Source organism: Epinephelus moara, chromosome 11, assembly GCF_006386435.1.
Source record: "Epinephelus moara isolate mb chromosome 11, YSFRI_EMoa_1.0, whole genome shotgun sequence".
Taxonomy (NCBI): Eukaryota; Metazoa; Chordata; class Actinopteri; order Perciformes; family Serranidae; genus Epinephelus; species Epinephelus moara.
In genome coordinates, this window is record NC_065516.1 from 37,750,949 (window position 1) to 37,771,064 (window position 20,116).

General features: G+C 47.5%; 1 protein-coding gene across 1 annotated transcript in view; it reads left to right on the top strand.

Annotated features, from left to right (window-relative positions):
• lama1 (laminin, alpha 1) overlaps positions 1-18,961 on the top strand; it is a 73,338-nt gene extending 54,377 nt beyond the window's left edge. Inside the window, exons 49-63 of the mRNA XM_050056406.1 lie at positions 4,529-4,679; positions 4,788-4,932; positions 12,590-12,731; positions 12,828-12,942; positions 15,171-15,323; positions 15,431-15,582; positions 15,986-16,180; positions 16,813-16,996; positions 17,122-17,228; positions 17,332-17,521; positions 17,607-17,756; positions 17,865-18,018; positions 18,120-18,253; positions 18,342-18,555; positions 18,700-18,961. Coding sequence (XP_049912363.1) covers positions 4,529-4,679; positions 4,788-4,932; positions 12,590-12,731; positions 12,828-12,942; positions 15,171-15,323; positions 15,431-15,582; positions 15,986-16,180; positions 16,813-16,996; positions 17,122-17,228; positions 17,332-17,521; positions 17,607-17,756; positions 17,865-18,018; positions 18,120-18,253; positions 18,342-18,555; positions 18,700-18,875 — 2,362 coding nt within the window. The 3' untranslated portion in view covers positions 18,876-18,961. The remainder of the gene's footprint in view (positions 1-4,528; positions 4,680-4,787; positions 4,933-12,589; positions 12,732-12,827; positions 12,943-15,170; positions 15,324-15,430; positions 15,583-15,985; positions 16,181-16,812; positions 16,997-17,121; positions 17,229-17,331; positions 17,522-17,606; positions 17,757-17,864; positions 18,019-18,119; positions 18,254-18,341; positions 18,556-18,699) is intronic.
• The last annotated feature ends 1,155 nt before the right edge of the window (positions 18,962-20,116 follow it).

Here is a 20,116-nt window from a genome sequence, read left to right on the forward strand (position 1 = left end):
GGTATTTGTGCTGGCTTTTTGAGATTGTCATTTTGAAACTGCACCCTCTCAAAACATGCTGATTGAGAGAGTTGTACTCGTTTTCCTCACCCTGGAATTACTTATTTCATTCGGACCCGGCACCATTGCGCAACAACTTCATGGCCGCATTGTTTACTCCAGAGATCAGCTGATTGCGCTGAGGCCGGCCGGCTTGGCGGCCGGAACATCGGAGATACCAGCTGAACTGTGGAGGAAAACACACAGAGGATGCAGGGGAGGAAGTAAACAGCGGCGGAAAAAAGCAGGGTTGAGACAACGGAGGCTTATGGAGAAGAGAAGATATAAGCCGTGTCTCCCCTCTCTCGTCATGGGCAACGTGAGGTCACTGGCAAATAAGATGGACGAGCTGACAGCGGTCGCCAAAAGTCAGAAGGAGTACCGGGAATGTAGTCTTATGTGCTTCACTGAGACATGGCTTCACCAGGACATTCCCGACAACAACGTCTCCATCAGCGGCTTCCAGACTGTTCGGGCCGACCGGGACTGCACCGAGAGCGGTAAGCGCAAAGGAGGGGGGCTTGCTGTTCTAGTAAATAACCGCTGGTGCAGTCCTGACCATATTTCCATTAAGGAACGTATCTGTTGCCCGGACATTGAACTGTTTGCTGTTGGACTCAGGCCGTATTATTTGCCCAGGGAGTTTTCACATGCCATTATTGTAACTGTTTACATCCCCCCCTCTGCCAACCCGACGTCGGCATGTGACGTCATTCACTCCGCCATAGCCCGCCTGCAGACTAAACACCCGAGTGCCTTCATAGCTATCTCGGGTGACTTCAACCATGTCACCATGGCAACAACATTGCCCACATTCACACAGTATGTGAGCTGTCCTACCAGAGAGGAGAGAACACTGGACTTGCTGTATGCAAACGCCAAAGATGCATACAGCTGCTCCCCCCTCCCCCCTCTGGGTAGGTCAGACCACAACCTGGTGCACCTCAACCCCTGCTATGTACCACTAGTCAAGAGCCAGCCTGCGACCATGAGGACAGTGAGGAGATGGTCGGAGGAGACTTATGAGACACTGCAGGGCTGTTTTGGTGTGACAGACTGGCAGGCACTCTGTGAGCCACATGGGGAGGACATCGACGGGCTCACAGAATGCATCACGGACTACATCAGCTTCTGTGTGGACTCCACTGTCCCAGCCAGGACTGTCCATTGTTACCCAAATAACAAACCGTGGGTAACAAAGGACATCAAAGTCATCCTCAACTCAAAGAAGAGGGCCTTCAGAGCTGGTAACAGGGAGGAGGTGAGAACAATACAGGGGGAGCTGAAGATGAAGATCAGGGAGGCTAAGGAGAGGTACAGGAGGAAGCTGGAGAGGAAACTCCAGCAGAACAACATGAGAGAGGTCTGGAGTGGAATGAGGACCATCACTGGCTTCAGGACCAACAACCACAGAGGAGTTGAAGGCAGCATGGACAGGGCCAATGAACTGAATCTGTTTTTTAACAGATTTGACACTACTGGCCCTGCCCATCCCCCCCCTGACTCTTCTGCTGTCTGTCTTGGTCAACCATCTCCCACTCCGCCCTCCTCCCCCACTCCTCCCTCTCACACCTCAACACCCTCCTGCTTGACCCCCCCTCCTCCTCCTCCTCACACCTCCTCTCCCCGTGGTCAGACTGACTGCTCTCTCCATCATGAGGACTACACCCCTCCCCCACGTGTCATCACCTCCACAATGTGCTTCACTGCTGACCATGTGAGAAGACAGCTGATGAGACTCCACTCAAATAAGGCTGCAGGCCCTGATGGTGTCAGCCCCAGGGTGCTCAAAGCCTGTGCCCCCCAGCTATGTGGAGTACTTCAGCATGTCTTCAACATGAGCCTGAGTCTCCAGAGGGTCCCCTTGCTGTGGAAGACATCCTGCCTCGTTCCTGTGCCAAAGACGTCGCGTCCCAGTGGCTCCAAGGACTACAGACCCGTGGCATTGACCTCCCACATCATGAAGACCCTGGAGAGACTCGTCTTGGAGCAGCTCCGGCCCATGGTCAAGCCACTTTTGGACCCCCTCCAGTTCGCCTATCAGCCCCGACTTGGAGTTGAGGACGCCATCATCTACCTGCTCAACCGTGTCTACGCCCATTTGGATAAGCCGGCGAGCACTGTGAGGGTCATGTTTTTTGACTTCTCTAGTGCGTTCAACACCATCCGTCCAGCTCTACTGGGTGACAAGCTGACAGCAATGCAGGTGGATGCCCCCCTGGTGTCCTGGATTGTAGACTACTTGACTGGCAGACCACAGTATGTGCGCTTGCAACGCTGTGTGTCAGACAGAGTGGTCAGCAATACCGGGGCCCCGCAGGGGACTGTCCTCTCTCCCTTCCTCTTCACCCTCTACACCACGGACTTCAGCTATTGCACTGAGACCTGCCATCTTCAGAAGTTTTCTGATGACTCTGCTATAGTTGGATGTATCAGCAAGGGTGATGAGGATGAGTACAGGGCTGTTGTGGATAACTTTGTCACATGGTGTGAGCAGAACCATCTGCAGCTCAACGTGGCAAAGACAAAGGAACTGGCTGTGGATCTGAGGAGGACCAAGACACCGGTGACCCCTGTTTCCATCCAGGGGGTCAGTGTGGACATTGTAGAGGACTATAAGTACCTGGGGGTACACATTGACAATAAACTGGACTGGGTTAAGAACACTAACGCTCTCTACAGGAAGGGCCAGAGCCGTCTCTATTTTCTGAGGCGACTGAGGTCCTTCAACATCTGCCGGACTATGCTCAGGATTTTCTATGAGTCTGTGGTGGCCAGTGCTATCCTCTATGCTGTTGTGTGCTGGGGCAGCAGGCTGAGGGTGGCGGACGCCAACAGACTCAACAAACTGATCCGCAAGGCCAGTGACGTTGTGGGAATGGAGTGTGACTCTCTGATGGTGGTGTCAGAGAGGAGGATGCTGTCTAAGCTACGAACTATCTTGGACAATGTCTCACACCCACTCCACCATGTGCTGGTCAGGCACAAGAGTACTTTCAGTGGGAGACTCATACCACCAAGATGTACCACTGAGCGCCACAGGAAATCATTCCTGCCTGTGGCCATCAAACTGTACAACTCCTCCCTCTGAGTGGCCCTGAGACTTTTTCACACACTGCAATAATTTAATTTAACTTGTGCAATAACCCCATTCACCCTGACTGTATATATTCTGTTTGTGTAAATAATCTTGTTCAGTTTACAATATATATATGTATATATATATATATATTTATTTACGTTTATGTTTGTTAATAATTCCTGTTTATTTAACTATATATTTGTTAATACTACTGTTTAAATTTCTTATATTTTCACGTATCTTTCCTCTCTTGCAAGGAGTACCTGTAACATAAATAATTTCCCCTCGGGGATCAATAAAGTATTTCTGATTCTGATTCTGATTACAGGTGTATGACTGCAGGTGTATGAGTACAGGTGAAGGACTACAGGTGTATAACTACAGGTGTATGACTATAGGTGTATGACTACAGGTGTATGACCACAGGTGTATGACTACAGATGTATGACTACAGGTGAAGGACTACAGGTGTATAACTACAGGTGTATGACTATAGGTGTATAACTACAGGTGTATGAGTACAAGTGTATGACTACAGGTGTATGGCTACAGGTGTATGACTACAGGTGTATGACTACAGGTGCATAACTACAGGTGTATGACTACAGGTGCATAACTACAGGTGTATGACCACAGGTGTATGACTACAGGTGTATAACTACAGGTGTATGACTGCAGGTGTATGAGTACAGGTGAATGACTACAGGTGTATGAGTACAGGTGTAGGACTACAGGCGTATGACTACAGATGTATGACTACAGGTGAAGGACTACAAGTGTATGACTACAGATGTATGACTACAGGTGAAGGACTACAGGTGTATAACTACAGGTGTATGACTATAGGTGTATAACTACAGGTGTATGAGTACAAGTGTATGACTACAGGTGTATAAGTACAGGTGTATGACTACAGATGTAGGACTACAGTTGTATGACCACAGGTGTATGACTACAGGTGTATGACTACAGGTGTATGACTACAGGTGTATGAGTACAGGTGTAGGACTACAGGTGTAGGACTACAGTTGTATGAGTACAGGTGAATGACCGCAGGTGTATGAATACAGGTGAATGACTACAGGTGTATGACTACAGGTGTATGACCACAGGTGTATGACCACAGGTGTATGACCACAGGTGTATGAATACAGGTGTATGACTACAGGTGTAGAACTACAGGTGTAGGACTACAGGTGTATGACCACAGGTGTATGACTACAGGTGTAAGACTACAGGTGTATGAGTACAGGTGTATGAGTACAGGTGAATGACCACAAGTGTACGACCACAGGTGTATGAGAAGTGTATGTTCTGAATAACATATTTGAGCCTTGACATATCTGAAGGTCGTCCTTAAAAATATGTCTCTCTTCCTGTCTGTCTCTCCATGTCTCTGTGTCTCAGTCCACAGGCGGAAGAGACGTCGTTCCACTTTGATGGATCTGGATTCTCATTGGTTCAGAAGTCTCTGCGAGCGACCTCCACCTCCATCGTCCTGCTGTTTAAAACCCTGTCGCCGGGCGGATTACTGCTGTACCTGGCCTCCAACAACACTGTATGACACACACTCACACACACACACACACACACACACAAACACTTTTGGTTGAGGCTCTTTTTGTGAAGCAGAAACAGACATGACTTCACGTTCTGTCACCTGCAGAGAGACTTCCTGTCCATGGAGCTGGTGGAGGGGCTTATCCGTCTAACCTTTGACCTCGGCTCAGGTTCTCTGATTCTGACCTCTAACAGGAAGTACAACACCGGCGTCTGGTACAAGATCACTATACAGAGAAACAAACGCAAAGGTACTACTGCTGCTACTGCTACTGCTACTACTGCTACTACTGCTACTGCTGCTACTGCTGCTACTGCTACTGCTACTGCTACTACTGCTGCTACTGCTACTGCTGCTACTGCTACTGCTACTGCTACAACTGCTACTGCTACTACTGCTACCACTACTGCTACTGCTACTCCTACTACTACTGCTACTACTGCTACTGCTGCTACTGCTGCTACTGCTACTACTGCTGCTGCTACTGCTACTCCTACTCCTACTACTGCTACTGCTACTACTGCTACTGCTGCTACTACTGCTACTGCTACTCCTACTACTTCTACTGCTACTGCTTCTAATACCACTACTGCTACTGCTACTACTGCTACTACTGCTACTGCTACTACTGCTACTGCTGCTACTCCTACTACTGCTACTGCTACTGCTACTGCTACTACTGCTACTACCACTACTGCTACTGCTACTACTGCTACTGCTACTGCTGCTAATACCACTACTGCTACTACTGCTACTGCTACTACTGCTACTAATGCTACTACCACTACTGCTACTGCTACTACTGCTACTCCTACTACTACTACTACTGCTACTGCTACTACTGTTGCTACTGCTACTGCTACTACTGCTACTCCTACTACTATTGCTGCTACTGCAACTACTGCTACTACTACTGCTACTGCTACTGCTACTACTGCTACCGCTACTGCTACTGCTACTGCTACTCATACTACTACTACTACTGCTACTGCTGCTACTGCTACTGCTACTCCTATTACTACTACTACTACTGCTACTGCTACTACTGCTACTACTGCTACTGCTACTGCTACTGCTACTACTGCTACTGCTGCTACTGCTACTGCTACTACTGCTACTACTGCTACTGCTACTGCTGCTACTGCTACTACTGCTACTGCTACTACTACTACTGCTACTGCTACTGCTACTACTGCTACTACTGCTACTGCTCCTGCTACTACTGCTACTGCTGCTACTGCTACTGCTACTACTACTACTGCTACTGCTACTAGTGCTACTGCTACTGCTGCTACTACTGCTACTGCTACTACTGCTACTACTACTGCTGCTACTGCAACTACTGCTACTACTGCTACTGCTACTCCTACTGCTACTGCAACTACTGCTACTACTGCTACTGCTACTCCTACTACTACTACTACTGCTACTGCTACTACTGCTACCGCTACTGCTGCTACTGCAACTACTGCTACTACTGCTACTGCTACTCCTACTACTACTACTGCTACTGCTACTACTGCTACCGCTACTGCTACTACTGCTACTGTAGAAATAGAAATACAGCATGAATGGAAAAAAGAGATAAAGATGAAGATATAAATAAAATACTAAAATAGACAATGAAATAAATAAAATAAATATTAAAGTAGACATTAAAATAAAATAAAATAAAATAAAATATTAAAGTAGACATTTGAATAAAATAGAATATTAAAGTAGACATTAACATAAAATAAAATATAAAAGTAGACAATAAAGTAAAATAAATAATAAAAATAGTAAAGTAGACAATCTGAAATATATACAATATACAATGAAATGGTTCTAGCGTTATAAATGAAATAAGAATGAGTAATTATATTGTGTGTTTTGTTTTATAAATAGCCAAATGAGTCCGATCATCAGAGGGAGGAGTTGTACAGTTTAATGGCCACAGGTAAGAATGACTTCCTGTGGCGCTCAGTGGTGCATTTAGGAGCAATCAGTCTCTGGCTGAAGGTGCTCCTCTGTTCGACCAGAGCGTTGTGGAGAGGGTGAGAGCCATGCTGAAGTATCGCCCGCACCTTTGACAGCATCCTCCTGTCTGACACTGCTGTCAAAGGGTCCAGCTCCACCCCCACAACGTCACTGGCCTTTCTGATCAGCTTGTTGAGTCTGTTGGCATCGGCTACTCTCAGTCTGCTGCCCCAGCACACCACAGCAAACAGAATAGCACTGGCCACCACAGACTCATAAAACATCCTCAGCATAGTCCGGCAGATGTTAAAGGAGCGGAGCCTCCTCAGAAAATAGAGGCGGCTCTGTCCCTTCTTGTAAAGGACTTCAGTGTTCTTAGTCCAGTCCAGTTTATTGTCTATGAACACACCCAGGTACTTGTAGTGTTCTACAATGTCCACGTTATGCCCCAGGATGGAAACTGGGGTCACTGGTGTCCTCGTTCTCCTCAGATCCACCACCAGCTCTTTTGTCTTTGTTGTGTTGAGCTGCAGGTGGTTCAGCTCACACCATGAGACAAAGTTATTCACCACAGCCCTGTATTCAGCCTCCTCACCCTTGCTGATACATCCAACTATAGCAGAGTCATCAGAAAACTTCTGAAGATGACAAGACTCTGTCTGGTAGCTGAAGTCCGTGGTGTAAAGGGTGAAGAGGAAAGGAGAGAGGACAGTACCTTGTGGAGCCCCGGTATTGCTGACCACTGTGTCTGACACACAGTGCCGCAAGCGCACGTACTGTGGTCGGCCAGTGAGGTAATCCACAATCCAGGACACAAGGGGGGGATTCACCAGCATCGCCGTCAGCTTGTCACCCAGTAGAGCAGGCCTGATGGTATTGAAAGCACTGGAGAAGTCAAAGAACGTGACCCTCACAGTGCTCCCCGGCTTGTCCAGGTGGGCGTAGATGCGGTTCAGCAGGTAAATGAGGGCATCCTCAACTCCAATCCGGGGCTGGTAGGCGAACTGGAGGGGATCCAGGTGCGGCCTGACCATAGGCCTGAGCTGCTCCAGGACAAGTCTCTCCAGGGTCTTCATGATATGTGACGTCAGTGCCACTGGTCGGTAGTCCGAGAGACCGCTGGGTTGCGGCATCTTTGGCACTGGAACGAGGCAGGACGTCTTCCATATCACAGGGACCCTCTGGAGGCTCAGGCTCATTTTGAAGACACGATGAAGCACTCCACAGAGCTGTTCGGCGCAGGCTCTGAGAACCCGTGGGCTGACACCATCAGGGCCTGCAGCCTTACCGGCGGGGAGTTTGCTCAGCTGTCTCCTAACATGTAGAGGTGTAAAGAGTGCAGGTTGAGGAGGGGGAGAGTTGGAGTCCAAAGTGAGAGGAGGGCAGGTAGCATGGGAGCCAGAGGAGGTGTGAGGAGTGGGGGATGGGTGTGAGGGGCTCACCAAGTTGGATGAGGTGCTATCAGGAGGAGGAGGGGGGGTCAGAAGTGGTGGTGGCTGGAGACAGTCAGCAGGAGAGCCAACAGGGGCCAGGGCAGCAGTGTCAAACCTATTGAAGAACAGATTTAACTCATTGGCCCTAGCCACACTACCATCAGCTCCACTGCTAGTTGGTCTGTAACCGGTGATGGTCCTCATACCACTCCAGACCTCGCTCATGTTATTCAGCTGGAGTTTCCTCTCCAGCTTCCTCCTGTAGCCGTCCTTAGCCTCATTGATCTTTGCACTCAGCTCCCTCTGAATGTCCCTCAGCTCCTCCCTGTTGCCACCTCTGAAAGCCCTCTTCTTCAGGTTGAGTATGGCTTTGATGTCCTTTGTTACCCAAGGCTTGTTATTTGGGTAACACCGCACAGTCCTTGCTGGGACAATGCCGTCCACACAGAAATTAATGTAGTCTGTAATGCACTCAGTAAGCCCATCAATGTCCTCTCCATGTGGCTCACAGAGTACATTCCAGTCAGTCACCTCAAAACAGCCCTGCAGTGCCTCATAGCAGTCCTCTGACCATGTCCTCACTGTCTTTGTGGTCACAGGCAGCCTCTTCACTAGAGGCACATAGCAGGGGGTGAGAAGCACCAAGTTGTGATCTGATCTACCCAGCGGGGGAAGGGACGTGGAGGTGTATGCGTCCTTTACATTAGCATACAGCAGGTCCAGGCTCTTCTCCTCTCTGGTTTTACAGGTCACATACTGGGTGAATTTCGGGAGTGTCTTTTTAATAGAGACATGGTTGAAGTCACCCGAGATTATAATGAGAGCACTCGGGTGTGCAGTCTGTAGTCCGGCTATTGTGGAGTGGATGACGTCACATGCCGACGTCGGGTTAGCGGACGGGGGGATATAAGCAGCCACTACAATAGCATGTGAGAATTCACGGGGTAAATAGTAAGGACGGAGGCCCACAGCTAACAGTTCAATATCCGGGCTGCAGATGCGGTCTTTGACTGTGATGTGACCAGGATTGCACCACCTGTTGTTCACGTAAACAGCAAGCCCACCTCCTTTACGCTTACCGCTCTTAGTGCAGTCCCTGTCAGCCCGGACAGTGTGGAAACCCACGGTGGAAACATTGTGGTCAGGAACATCCGTGTGTAGCCATGACTCCGAGAAAATCATCAGGCTACACTCCCGGTATTCCTGATGACTCCGGGTTAGCGCTGTAAGCTCGTCCATCTTATTCCCCAGTGATCTCACGTTGCCCATGATGATAGATGGGAGACACGGCTTGAATGTCTTCCTCTCCATAAGTCTCCGGTGTTTCGCTCCTTTCCACCGCCGTAGCGATCTTTTCCCTCTGCAGCCCCGGTGTGTTTTCCTCCAAAGTTCAGCAGGGATATCCTCCCTCACCGTAGCCAAACTGGCCGGCTTCAGCTCCATCAGCTGATCCCTGGAGTGAACAATGCGGTGTTGCTGAGCGACGGTCAAGTGGCAGAGTAAAACGGTGTTGCTGAGCGACGGTCAAGTGGCAGAGTAAAAGGAGCGATTCCACCACAAGCAAAACAACACAAACTCTCCACACAAGCATGATTAGAGAGGACGTAGCTTAATAAATAACTAAAGTAAAAACAGAACAAGTAAGATAAAGAAAAGAGGAAAAAAGTAGAAAAACAAAGTTAAAGTAAGCAGGAACAGGAACAGGCTGCATACACCGTGGCGCATGCGCACTAATTCCTTACCGTTACTACTGCTACTACTGCTACTGCTACTGCTACTGCTACCGCTACTGCTACTGCTACTGCTGCTACTGCTGCTACTGCTACTGCTACTGTAACTACTACTACTACTGCTACTGCTACTGCTGCTACTACTACTACTACTGTAACTACTACTACTACTGCTACTGCTACTGCTGCTACTGTTACTGCTACTACTACTACTACTGCTACTGCTACTGCTACTGCTACTACTGCTACTACCACTACTGCTACTGCTGCTACTGCTGCTGCTACTACTGCTACTTCCACTACTGCTACTGCTACTGCTACTACTGCTACTGCTGCTACTGCTACTTCTACTCCTACTACTACTACTACTACTGCTACTACCACTACTGCTACTGCTGCTACTGCTAATACTACTACTGCTGCTACTGCTACTACCACTACTGCTACTACCACTACTGCTACTGCTACTGCTACTTTCACTACTGCTACTGCTACTGCTGCTACTGCTACTACTACTGCTACTACTGCTACTGCTACTACTGCTACTTCCACTACTGCTACTGCTGCTACTGCTACTGCTACTGCTACTGCTACTACTACTGCTACTATCACAACTGCTACTGCTGCTGCTGCTACTACCACTACTTCTACTGCTACTACTTCTACTGCTACTGCTACTACTCCTACTACTGCTACTGCTACTACTGCTCCTACCACTACTGCTACTGCTACTACTACTGTTGTTACTACTACTGCTGCTACTGCTACTGCTACTGCTACTCCTACTACTACTACTGCTACTGCTACTACTGCTACTGCTACTGCTGCTTTCACTACTGCTACTGCTACTGCTGCTACTGCTACTACTACTGCTGCTACTGCTACTACCACTACTGCTGCTACCACTACTGCTACTGCTGCTACTGCTACTCCTGCTACTACTACTACTTCCACTACTACTACCACTACTGCTACTACCACTACTGCTACTGCTGCTACTGCTACTCCTGCTACTACTACTACTTCCACTACTACTGCTACTGCTACTCCTACTACTACTACTGCTACTACCACAACTGCTACTGCTACTGCTACTGCTACTACTGCTACTGCTGCTACTGCTACTTCCACTCCTACTACTACTACTACTGCTACTACCACTACTGCTACTGCTGCTACTGCTAATACTACTACTGCTGCTGCTACTGCTACTACCACTACTGCTACTACCACTACTGCTACTGCTACTTTCACTACTGCTACTGCTCCTGCTGCTACTGCTACTACTACTGCTGCTACTGCTACTACCACTACTGCTACTGCTGCTACTGCTACTGCTACTCCTACTACTACTACTGCTACTACCACAACTGCTACTGCTGCTGCTACTACCACTACTGCTACTGCTACTGCTACTACTACTGCTACTGCTACTACCACTACTGCTACTGCTGCTACTGCTACTACTACTACTGCTACTGCTACTAACACCACTGCTACTACCACTACTGCTACTGCTACTACTACTGCTGCTACTGCTACTGCTACTACTGCTACTTCCACTACTGCTACTGCTACTGCTACTGCTGCTACTGCTACTGCTACTACTGCTACTTCCACTACTGCTACTGCTGCTACTGCTGCTGCTACTACCACTACTGCTACTGCTACTGCTACTACTACTGCTACTGCTACTACCACTACTGCTACTGCTGCTACTTCCACTACTGCTGCTACTGCTACTGCTACTCCTACTATTGCTACTACCACAACTGCTACTGCTGCTGCTGCTACTACCACTACTACTACTGCTACTACTTCTACTGCTACTGCTACTACTCCTACTACTGCTACTGCTACTACTGCTCCTACCACTACTGCTACTGCTACTACTACTGTTGTTACTACTACTGCTGCTACTGCTACTCCTACTACTACTACTGCTACTGCTACTACTGCTACTGCTACTACTGCTACTGCTACTACTGCTGCTACTACTACTGCTATTCTTACAACTACTACTGCTACTGCTACTACTGCTACTCCTACTACTACTGCTGCTACTGCAACTACTGCTACTACTGCTACTGCTACTCCTACTACTACTGCTGCTACTGCAACTACTGCTACTACTGCTACTCCTACTGCTACTACTGCTGCTACTGCTACTACTGCTACTACCACTACTGCTACTGCTACTACTGCTACTACCACTACTGCTACTGCTACTGCTACTACTGCTACTACTACTACTACTACTGCTACTGTTACTACTACTACTACTACTACTACTGCTACTGTTACTACTGCTACTACTACTACTGCTACTGCTGCTACTGCTACTACTACTGCTACTGCTACTACTACTGCTATTACTACTACTCCTCTTACTGCTACTGCTACTACTGCTGCTACCACTACTGCTACTGCTACTACTACTGCTATTGCTACTACTACTACTACTACTGCTACTGCTACTACTGCTACTGCTACTGCTACTACTGCTACTGCTACTACTGCCGCTACTACTACTGCTACTGCTGCTACTGCTACTACTGCTGCTACTACCACTACTACTACTGCTACTGCTACTACTGCTACTGCTACTGCTACTACTGCTGCTACTACTACTGCTACTGCTACTGCTACTACTGCTGTTACTGCTACTCCTACTACTACTACTGCTACTGCTACTACCACTACTACTGCTACTGCTACTACCACTACTACTACTACTGCTACTGCTACTATACTGTAATAATACTGTCGTTTACTATGTTATCAGGTTACCTGTCCATCATGGCAGCCAACCAATCATCAGACAAGGAGGTGTTGGAGGCAGAGTCACCTGGAACTGCCTCTGACTTGAACCGCTCCGACCTGGACCCCATCTACATCGGGGGACTTCCTGTCTCCAGACAAATAAGGTGAGTGTGTGATGTCACAGGAGGCGTCTGTGTGTTTCTTCTTGTCTGACTGTTTCTACCTGTCTGACTGTTTCTACCTGTCTGTCTGGTTGCTAGGCGACAGGTAGTCTCCAGATCGTATGTGGGCTGCATAAAGAACGTGGAGATCGCTCGGTCGAACTTTGATCTACTGAGAGACGCATACGGAGTCAGGAAGGGCTGCGTCTTGAAGGTACTGTATGTAGTGTCTATACACACTGAGGCAGAGATGGATACTGACGTCACAGAGAGCTCGTTATACCCACACACACCTGGATTTAAAGTTTATGAGGGGTCCAAGCCCGTGGGGCCTGGGGAACGCGCATGCAAGCAGACACGTTTCCCAGGACCAGCGGTGCTGGGAACCCTATTGTTTTTGTTCAGATTTTTATTATTATTATTATACATCTTATTATTATTATTTTTCTGTAAGTAAAAGTGGTACTGTAGGCTACACTGTGCAAGGGAGGGTGGTGCAGTTTGGAGGGTTGATCCAGACCCCTGCAGGGACCTCAGATGCAAGAAATTACACATGTGCACCTGCAGGGGGCGCTACAATCAAGGCCAACGGTTTTTGCCATTTGACTCCCACACCATATGTTGCACATTCAGAAGCTTTATATCCATGGATTCCCTGAATGGAGCTTCATCAAGTGTCCATGGCGTCGCCCACTTCCGCTTAACTTCTTTTATGCCAAAAATTGCTAAAACTGCAAAATGGGAACTGCAAAACCTACTTTTTCGAACTCCTCCTACAGATTTTGTGCGACCTGCATGAAACGTGGCCTCTAGACTCACAAGATGGACCTGATTTAAAGTTCTCAAAAGAATTATGTCCAGTCATAAAATGTGCGAATTATTAATGAACACATTTTTTTAGCTAGCTATAAAAAAAGCAAACAGTTCTGTATCTTTGTCAAATTAAAAGCTATCAAAACCAAAACCGAGATCCTTGGTTAGTATGTGACTGTGAGGGTGTGAACAGATTTTGGTGAACATTGGGCACTAGGGGGGCGCTATACACCTGGGAAGTTTTTATCTGCTAAAGGCTACACCGATTTTTATGAAATTTGGTAATGATTGGTCAAAGTGCACATGACTTATTGCAACAAACGCATTCAGCCTTTGGCACTTCCAGTGCACTTCCCATTACGGTGAATACTGCAGCTCAGACATTGGCCTGTGTTCTGGCGCTGGCCCCGAGCCCATTGTCCTAAGGGGCCGATTTTCGTGGTCTCCTCGGGGCATGGAGATTGAGTTGCATGGGGAGGCTTGGATCGCATTCGTAACTGCTTGCAGTTCTCGTTTTTAAGTTTGAATCCTTCCTTTGTTTCTTTTAGCTCAAATCTTTAGTGTATTTGAACTTCATTTTTAAAAAAATGTGAAAAATGAGAAACTTCAGGTCGGTTTGATTTTTGATGGATAAAAAATAAGTCTCATTTCAACACAAATCTGATATCAGTGCAGATTTTCATACATCATGTGTCCAAAACTGAAACTAATATCATTTGTTTATTCATTTATTTGTTTTTTATTTAATAATTTTTAGGGGGCGGGGGCTTATATGTGAAGCACTCTGTAACCTGCTTTGAAAAGTGGTTCATGGACAAGGGTATGATGAAAATGATGATGATGAAGACAGTTTCCTCAGCCTTGTACAGTTTGTACAGTTTTTACAGTTTGTCGAGGTCATACAGAATCATGTGTTATCAGGTGTCATCACAGAGCGTTGTTACAAAAAGCATGTGGAGTGTGAAGGACGAAAAACAATGTCAACATTTCCTGTGGATGTTTCACAATAAAAGCCCACTGCTTCCTTCATGTTAAACACAGTGTTATCATGCAGTAGGTGCTAACACACACCAATCCTCAGAGGAGACATTCAGGTGCAGCTGCACAAAGACAAATATATTCACACACACAGAAAAGTAAGAACATAAAGTCAGAGTCACACCAGAGGAACATCTACTATCAATAACGTGATCTGATAATAGATCATGTGTTACATGATGCTGTCAGACAGGGAAACATGTTAACATTCATTTGTATGGTACAAATCAATCAAACTTTATTTATATAGCATTTTTCATACAAACAGAATGCAACACAAAGTGCTTCACACAATTAAAACAAAGTGCAGTATAGTGAAGTACAGTTGGTATCACTGACGCTCAGAGGGGATTTAGTATAGTATAGCTGTAGTAGATTATATTGTAATTGTAGTATATTGTAGTAAAGTGTAGTACTGTTGCAGTATAGTGTAGTATAGTTCTAGTATATTGTAGTATATTGTTGTATCATTGATGCTCAGAGGATTTTTGTTGGTTGTTGACAAACAAACATTAGACTGATCGACCCTTGGTCATAATCAATAATCAATCACCATTACTTTGATGACACTGATGATGTCACCTGTTCCAGGCGGTACGCAGTGTGTCGGTGTTGGCCGAAGGCTTCGTTCAGATCGCTCCTCCATCATTCCGTCAGGAAGCGGAGCTCCTCTTCTCCTTCTCTACCAACAACCAATCAGGAGTCCTGCTGGCTGCCTTTAGTGACGACCATACACAGAGACAGGTGAGATGGACAGGTCATGTGACTCACCTGGATGCCAGATGTTTTTACCGTTGTGTAACCACCGTTGTCTTCTGTGTGTGTGTGTGTGTGTGTGTGTGTGTTTGCAGCACTTCCTGTCTGTCCACCTGGTCTCAGGCGCATTAGAGGCGGAGCTTGGTGAGGTAGGCGGGGCTACTCGGAGGGTGATGGTGATGAAACCTAATGGAGGATCCTTCAGTGACGGGACAAAACACTCTGTGATTATCACCATCAGCAGGAAGTAGGTGTTACCATGGAAACAGACACCTGTCTCACCTGTCTTACCTGTTTCATGAGTATTAATATATCACTTATGCGGCTGTGGCTCAGAGGTAGAGCGGGTCGTCCACCAATCGAAAGATCAGTGGTTCGATCCCGGGCTTCTCCAGGCTGCATGTCGAAGTATCCTTGAGCAAGATACTGAACCCCAAATTGCTCCCGATGGCTGTTCCATCGGTGTGTGAGTGTGTTAAAAACTGAGTAGCAGGTGGCACCTTGTATGGTAGCCTCGGCCACCAGTGTATGAATGTGTGTGTGAATGGGTGAATGTGACCCGTAGTGTAAAAAGTGCTTTGAGTGGTCACTAGATGACTAGAAAGGCGCTATACAAATGCAGGTCCATTTACCACTTGTCTGTCTCGCAGGTCTCTGTCCATGCAGGTGGACGAGGGACACATCAAGTCTGTCTCTCTGTTGCCGGGCGGATTTTCTCGTTTGTCACCGGCCTCTTTCTTCATTGGTGGGCTGCCATCAGGGGAGGTGTCTCGTCTGCCAATCAGATTACAGAATGTGTCCAGGTGGTTCAGAGGCTGCATCCAACACCTGGTGGTGGGCGGAGTGTAAGTTCCTCACACTCACACACACACACACACACACACACACACACACTTCTTCTGGCGGTCCATCGTAGTTGAAGATGACATAGCTTCCATACAGCTGTGGTGAACGTGACAGTGGCTATCGATGCTGATGGCGATGCCACTGCAAGTGACTATGAAGCCCGATCCTAGAGCCACATATCCTGCCACAGTGAGGACACGTGAGGCTTGGATCAGGAGGCTGGGATGGTACTGGATTAGCGTGAGGTTGTCTTCGCTGGTGCCAAATCCTCTGTTGTTGGGTGCGACTCTCCTCCAAGTGCATGACCCAATCGTGACAAAGAGAACGCCAAAGTGCTCGGTTAGCTGCAGCAGACTCTAGGTTGTTGGGTCTGATGTTGCACCTCTTTAATTAAAGGGGACACACAACCACACACACACACACACACACACACACACACACACACACAGAGTTTTCTATCTGTCTGATTGGTTAACTCTTACTCTCTCTCTCTCTCTCTCTCTCTCTGTCTCTGTCTCATTGTGTCATGCGGATTNTGTGAGGCAAATTGTGATTTGTGATATTGGGCTTTATAAATAAAATTGATTGATTGATTGATTGATTGATTGATTATGTTTGGCCCCTCCCCCAGGCTGGTCGACCTATCAGGAGCTTTGAGGTATGAGGGGGCGGAGCTCGACAGCTGCCTATTGGAAGAAAAGGTCGCGGGGGCAGTACTACCTGATGACCAGGATGTAGAACCAACTCCTGACCCCGTCCACCCGCCTGTGGCCCCACCCACACACCTGAGCGCCCTGACACCTGGAACATTAACCGTAATCAATAAGTTTATTATTGATCATTATAAACATAAACAAGTATAAACATTAGAATTATCAGTTATTGATCATTGTTGTTGATTATTGACTGATTATTGTTTATTGAACTGTGCGTGATGCAGTGTGTGTCGGAGGCGGAGCCAACCTTCCTGCCGTCAGCGGTTCAGTTTGGTTTGTCCAAACACAGTCACATGACCTTCATCATTAATCCCAACACTGTCAAAAGGAGGTGAGTCACCGTGACGATGATGGGGGCAGGGCTGCAGCCAGGGAGAGGCGCGGCTCCGCACATACATCTGACTCCTGCATGTTGTGTCTCTTCTCGTCCTCAGTGTGTCGCTGAGGTTGTCAGTTCGGAGCAGAGCTGCAGACGGGCTGATCCTCCTCCTCTCTGACTCCAAACAGATGGACTTCATCGTCCTCAGACTGACGGGGGGGAGACTGATGATGTCAGCTGACCTGGGGAAAGGCCCTGCCTCCGTCACCTCATCCGTGGTTGTTAATGACGGAGAGTGGCACACTGTGAGTGAATCTGTGTTCGTATCACGGTTCCACAGAGTCCCAGATCTTTGGTTCTAGCTGTTTAAACTCTGTGATTCTCCGTCAGGTGAGCGCCGAGGTCAGCCGGCGGTCTGTGTCGGTGTCTGTTGATGGGTCGCATCTGGACACTGTGTCTGTTAAAGGAAACCAGCTGGACGTGGAGAGCAGACTCTACCTGGGAGGACTGCCGCACACGCTGCCCACCAGGAGGATTAACGTACGTGATCTCATCTGAGGACCAAACACCCTCAAACAGAGTGTTGCCCTGGTGACTGCCTGAGCCTCACCTGCACTTCCTGTAACATGTCTTGTTTCCGTCTCTCAGGTGAGCAGCAGTTTTCCAGGTTGTATTCGCTCTGTCATTCTGAACGGAGCCACATTGGATCTGTCCAAGCCCACCTCGCAGCACCATGTCACTTCCTGTTTCACCAAAGACCAGACAGGAAGTTACTATAATGGCAGTGGATATGCTGCCCTCAGTAAGTCCAACTTAAAGAAAGACAACATACGTGATGATATGTGATCTTGGTGTTAATCTGTGTGTGTGTGTGTGTGTGTGTGTGTGTGTGTGTGCGCTCAGTGCGTGATGGGTACAAGGTGGGCTCAGACGTGTCTGTGTCTCTGGAGTTTCGAACGAGCCAATCAGAGGGAGTGTTTTTGGGAATCAGTAGTGCAAAGGTGGATGCCATCGGACTGGAGATGATTGATGGACAGGTGAGCAGAGAGTCATATGTGTGTGTGTGTGTGTGTGTGTGTTTGTGTGTGTTTATGTGTGACATCACTCACCTGTGTTTTTCCTCAGGTGGTGTTTAACGTGAATAACGGGGCGGGGCGAGTGTCAGCTCGTTCTGTTGGTCACATGTTGTGTGACGGACGGTGGCACCACCTGCTGGCCAGAAAAACCAAAAACACCCTGAGTCTGAGTGTCGACGGGCGGAGTTACACTACCCCCAACCCTTACCCACAATCCACCTCTGCTGAGACCAACAACCCAGTTTACCTGGGTGGGTTTCCAGGTGAGATGCTCCGCCCAGCTCTGAAGGTTTGAATGGAAACATAAAGATGGCTGTGAGGACTCATACTGACCCTGTCTCTCTGTCTCCATCTGTCTCACTGTCTCTGTCTTTATGTCCACCTGTCTCTCTGTCTCTCTGTTGCAGCTGGAGTCAAACAGAACTGCCTGTCCATCAGCACCAGGTTCAGAGGTTGTCTTAGGAACCTGCAGCTTATTAAGTCTCACCTGAGTGATGCTCTGGACCTGAGCTCCGCCCACTTCCTGTTGGGTGTCACTCCTAACTCGTGTCCTGTATGGGAGCAGCGCCCAGCTGAGCTCTGATTGGTCCACATACTGTTGGATTGTTAAAGCTGATGTCTGTAACTTTGATCGGACTGCTTGAACATGAACCAATAAAATAATCTCAACCTTCAATTCGTTTGTTTTTTTCTTTGGTTGAGGGTGACCAATCAGGGACGCATCTGTCTCAACGCTTTAAACTGATTAGTTTGTTTTTATTTTCAGATGGTAACTCAGCACCAAACAGAGAAGTTTTAACCATCACAATGTTTCCTGGGTTCATCCCTGAAGGTTTCAGATGTATCACTCAGGATATTTATTTACACAAACCAACACAACTGTGTTTCTGTTCTCTTCACTGATGATTCACTTTGTCATCATGGCAACAGTTGCTATGACATCATCATGTCACTCACATTTCACCACTGTGAAAGGCGTCAAAACATCAAAGAGTTTTTATGGCTCCACAGACAAACGCCCCGTTCGCATAGACACGATTCCTGAAGAAGGTCTTGGCACAAACGTCCACCTGGACTCAACGATAAACTGATCAGAGTTTGGCAGTCGAAGGTCAAAGGTCAGCGTGACCTCACAAATCATTTGTTTTTGTCTATATTGAAGAATTCACTAATTCTGACAAAACTTCACACTAACATCTGAAAGGATGAAATAATGAAGGTCAAGGGTCAGAGGTCAGCTTCACTGTGACATCATCATGTTTTACAAAGTGGTCAGATACTGAACTGGTGACTCTAATCTGATTGGTCAGATCTTCTGTGTGTGAAGTGTCCATGTTTGAAGCTGTGTCCCCTGAGCAGGAGCCAACAGGAAGTGTCACCCACTTGGAACAGACACACAGTTAGAATACGTGCTCTGATGCTATCTACGCCATCAGCCTGAAACATGAGAGAGTGTTGAGGTCATGGCCAGTTCAGTGTAACCCTGAGTCAGTTACTATGGCAACATACTCCTCATCTCAGCCTGAGGCTAATCGTCTGCTGAGCCTATAACAGGAAGTGGTAACATGGAGTGTACTTTAGTGAATAAAATGGTGGATGCTGAGTCAGAAATGATTGAGGGTCTGTTGTGTGAGGAGACGGTGATGTCTTATGGTTCCTGGAGGAGTGTCTCTATGAAAGATACTGTTTGACCTCACACTCTATCATTTATCTAACAATCTGTTCCACACACATATATCACATATTACACATCATCATCATCATCGGAGCAAAGACAGCGGTTTGTCGGGCCATAAGAAAAGTGTTTCTGGTTTTCCCTGGACA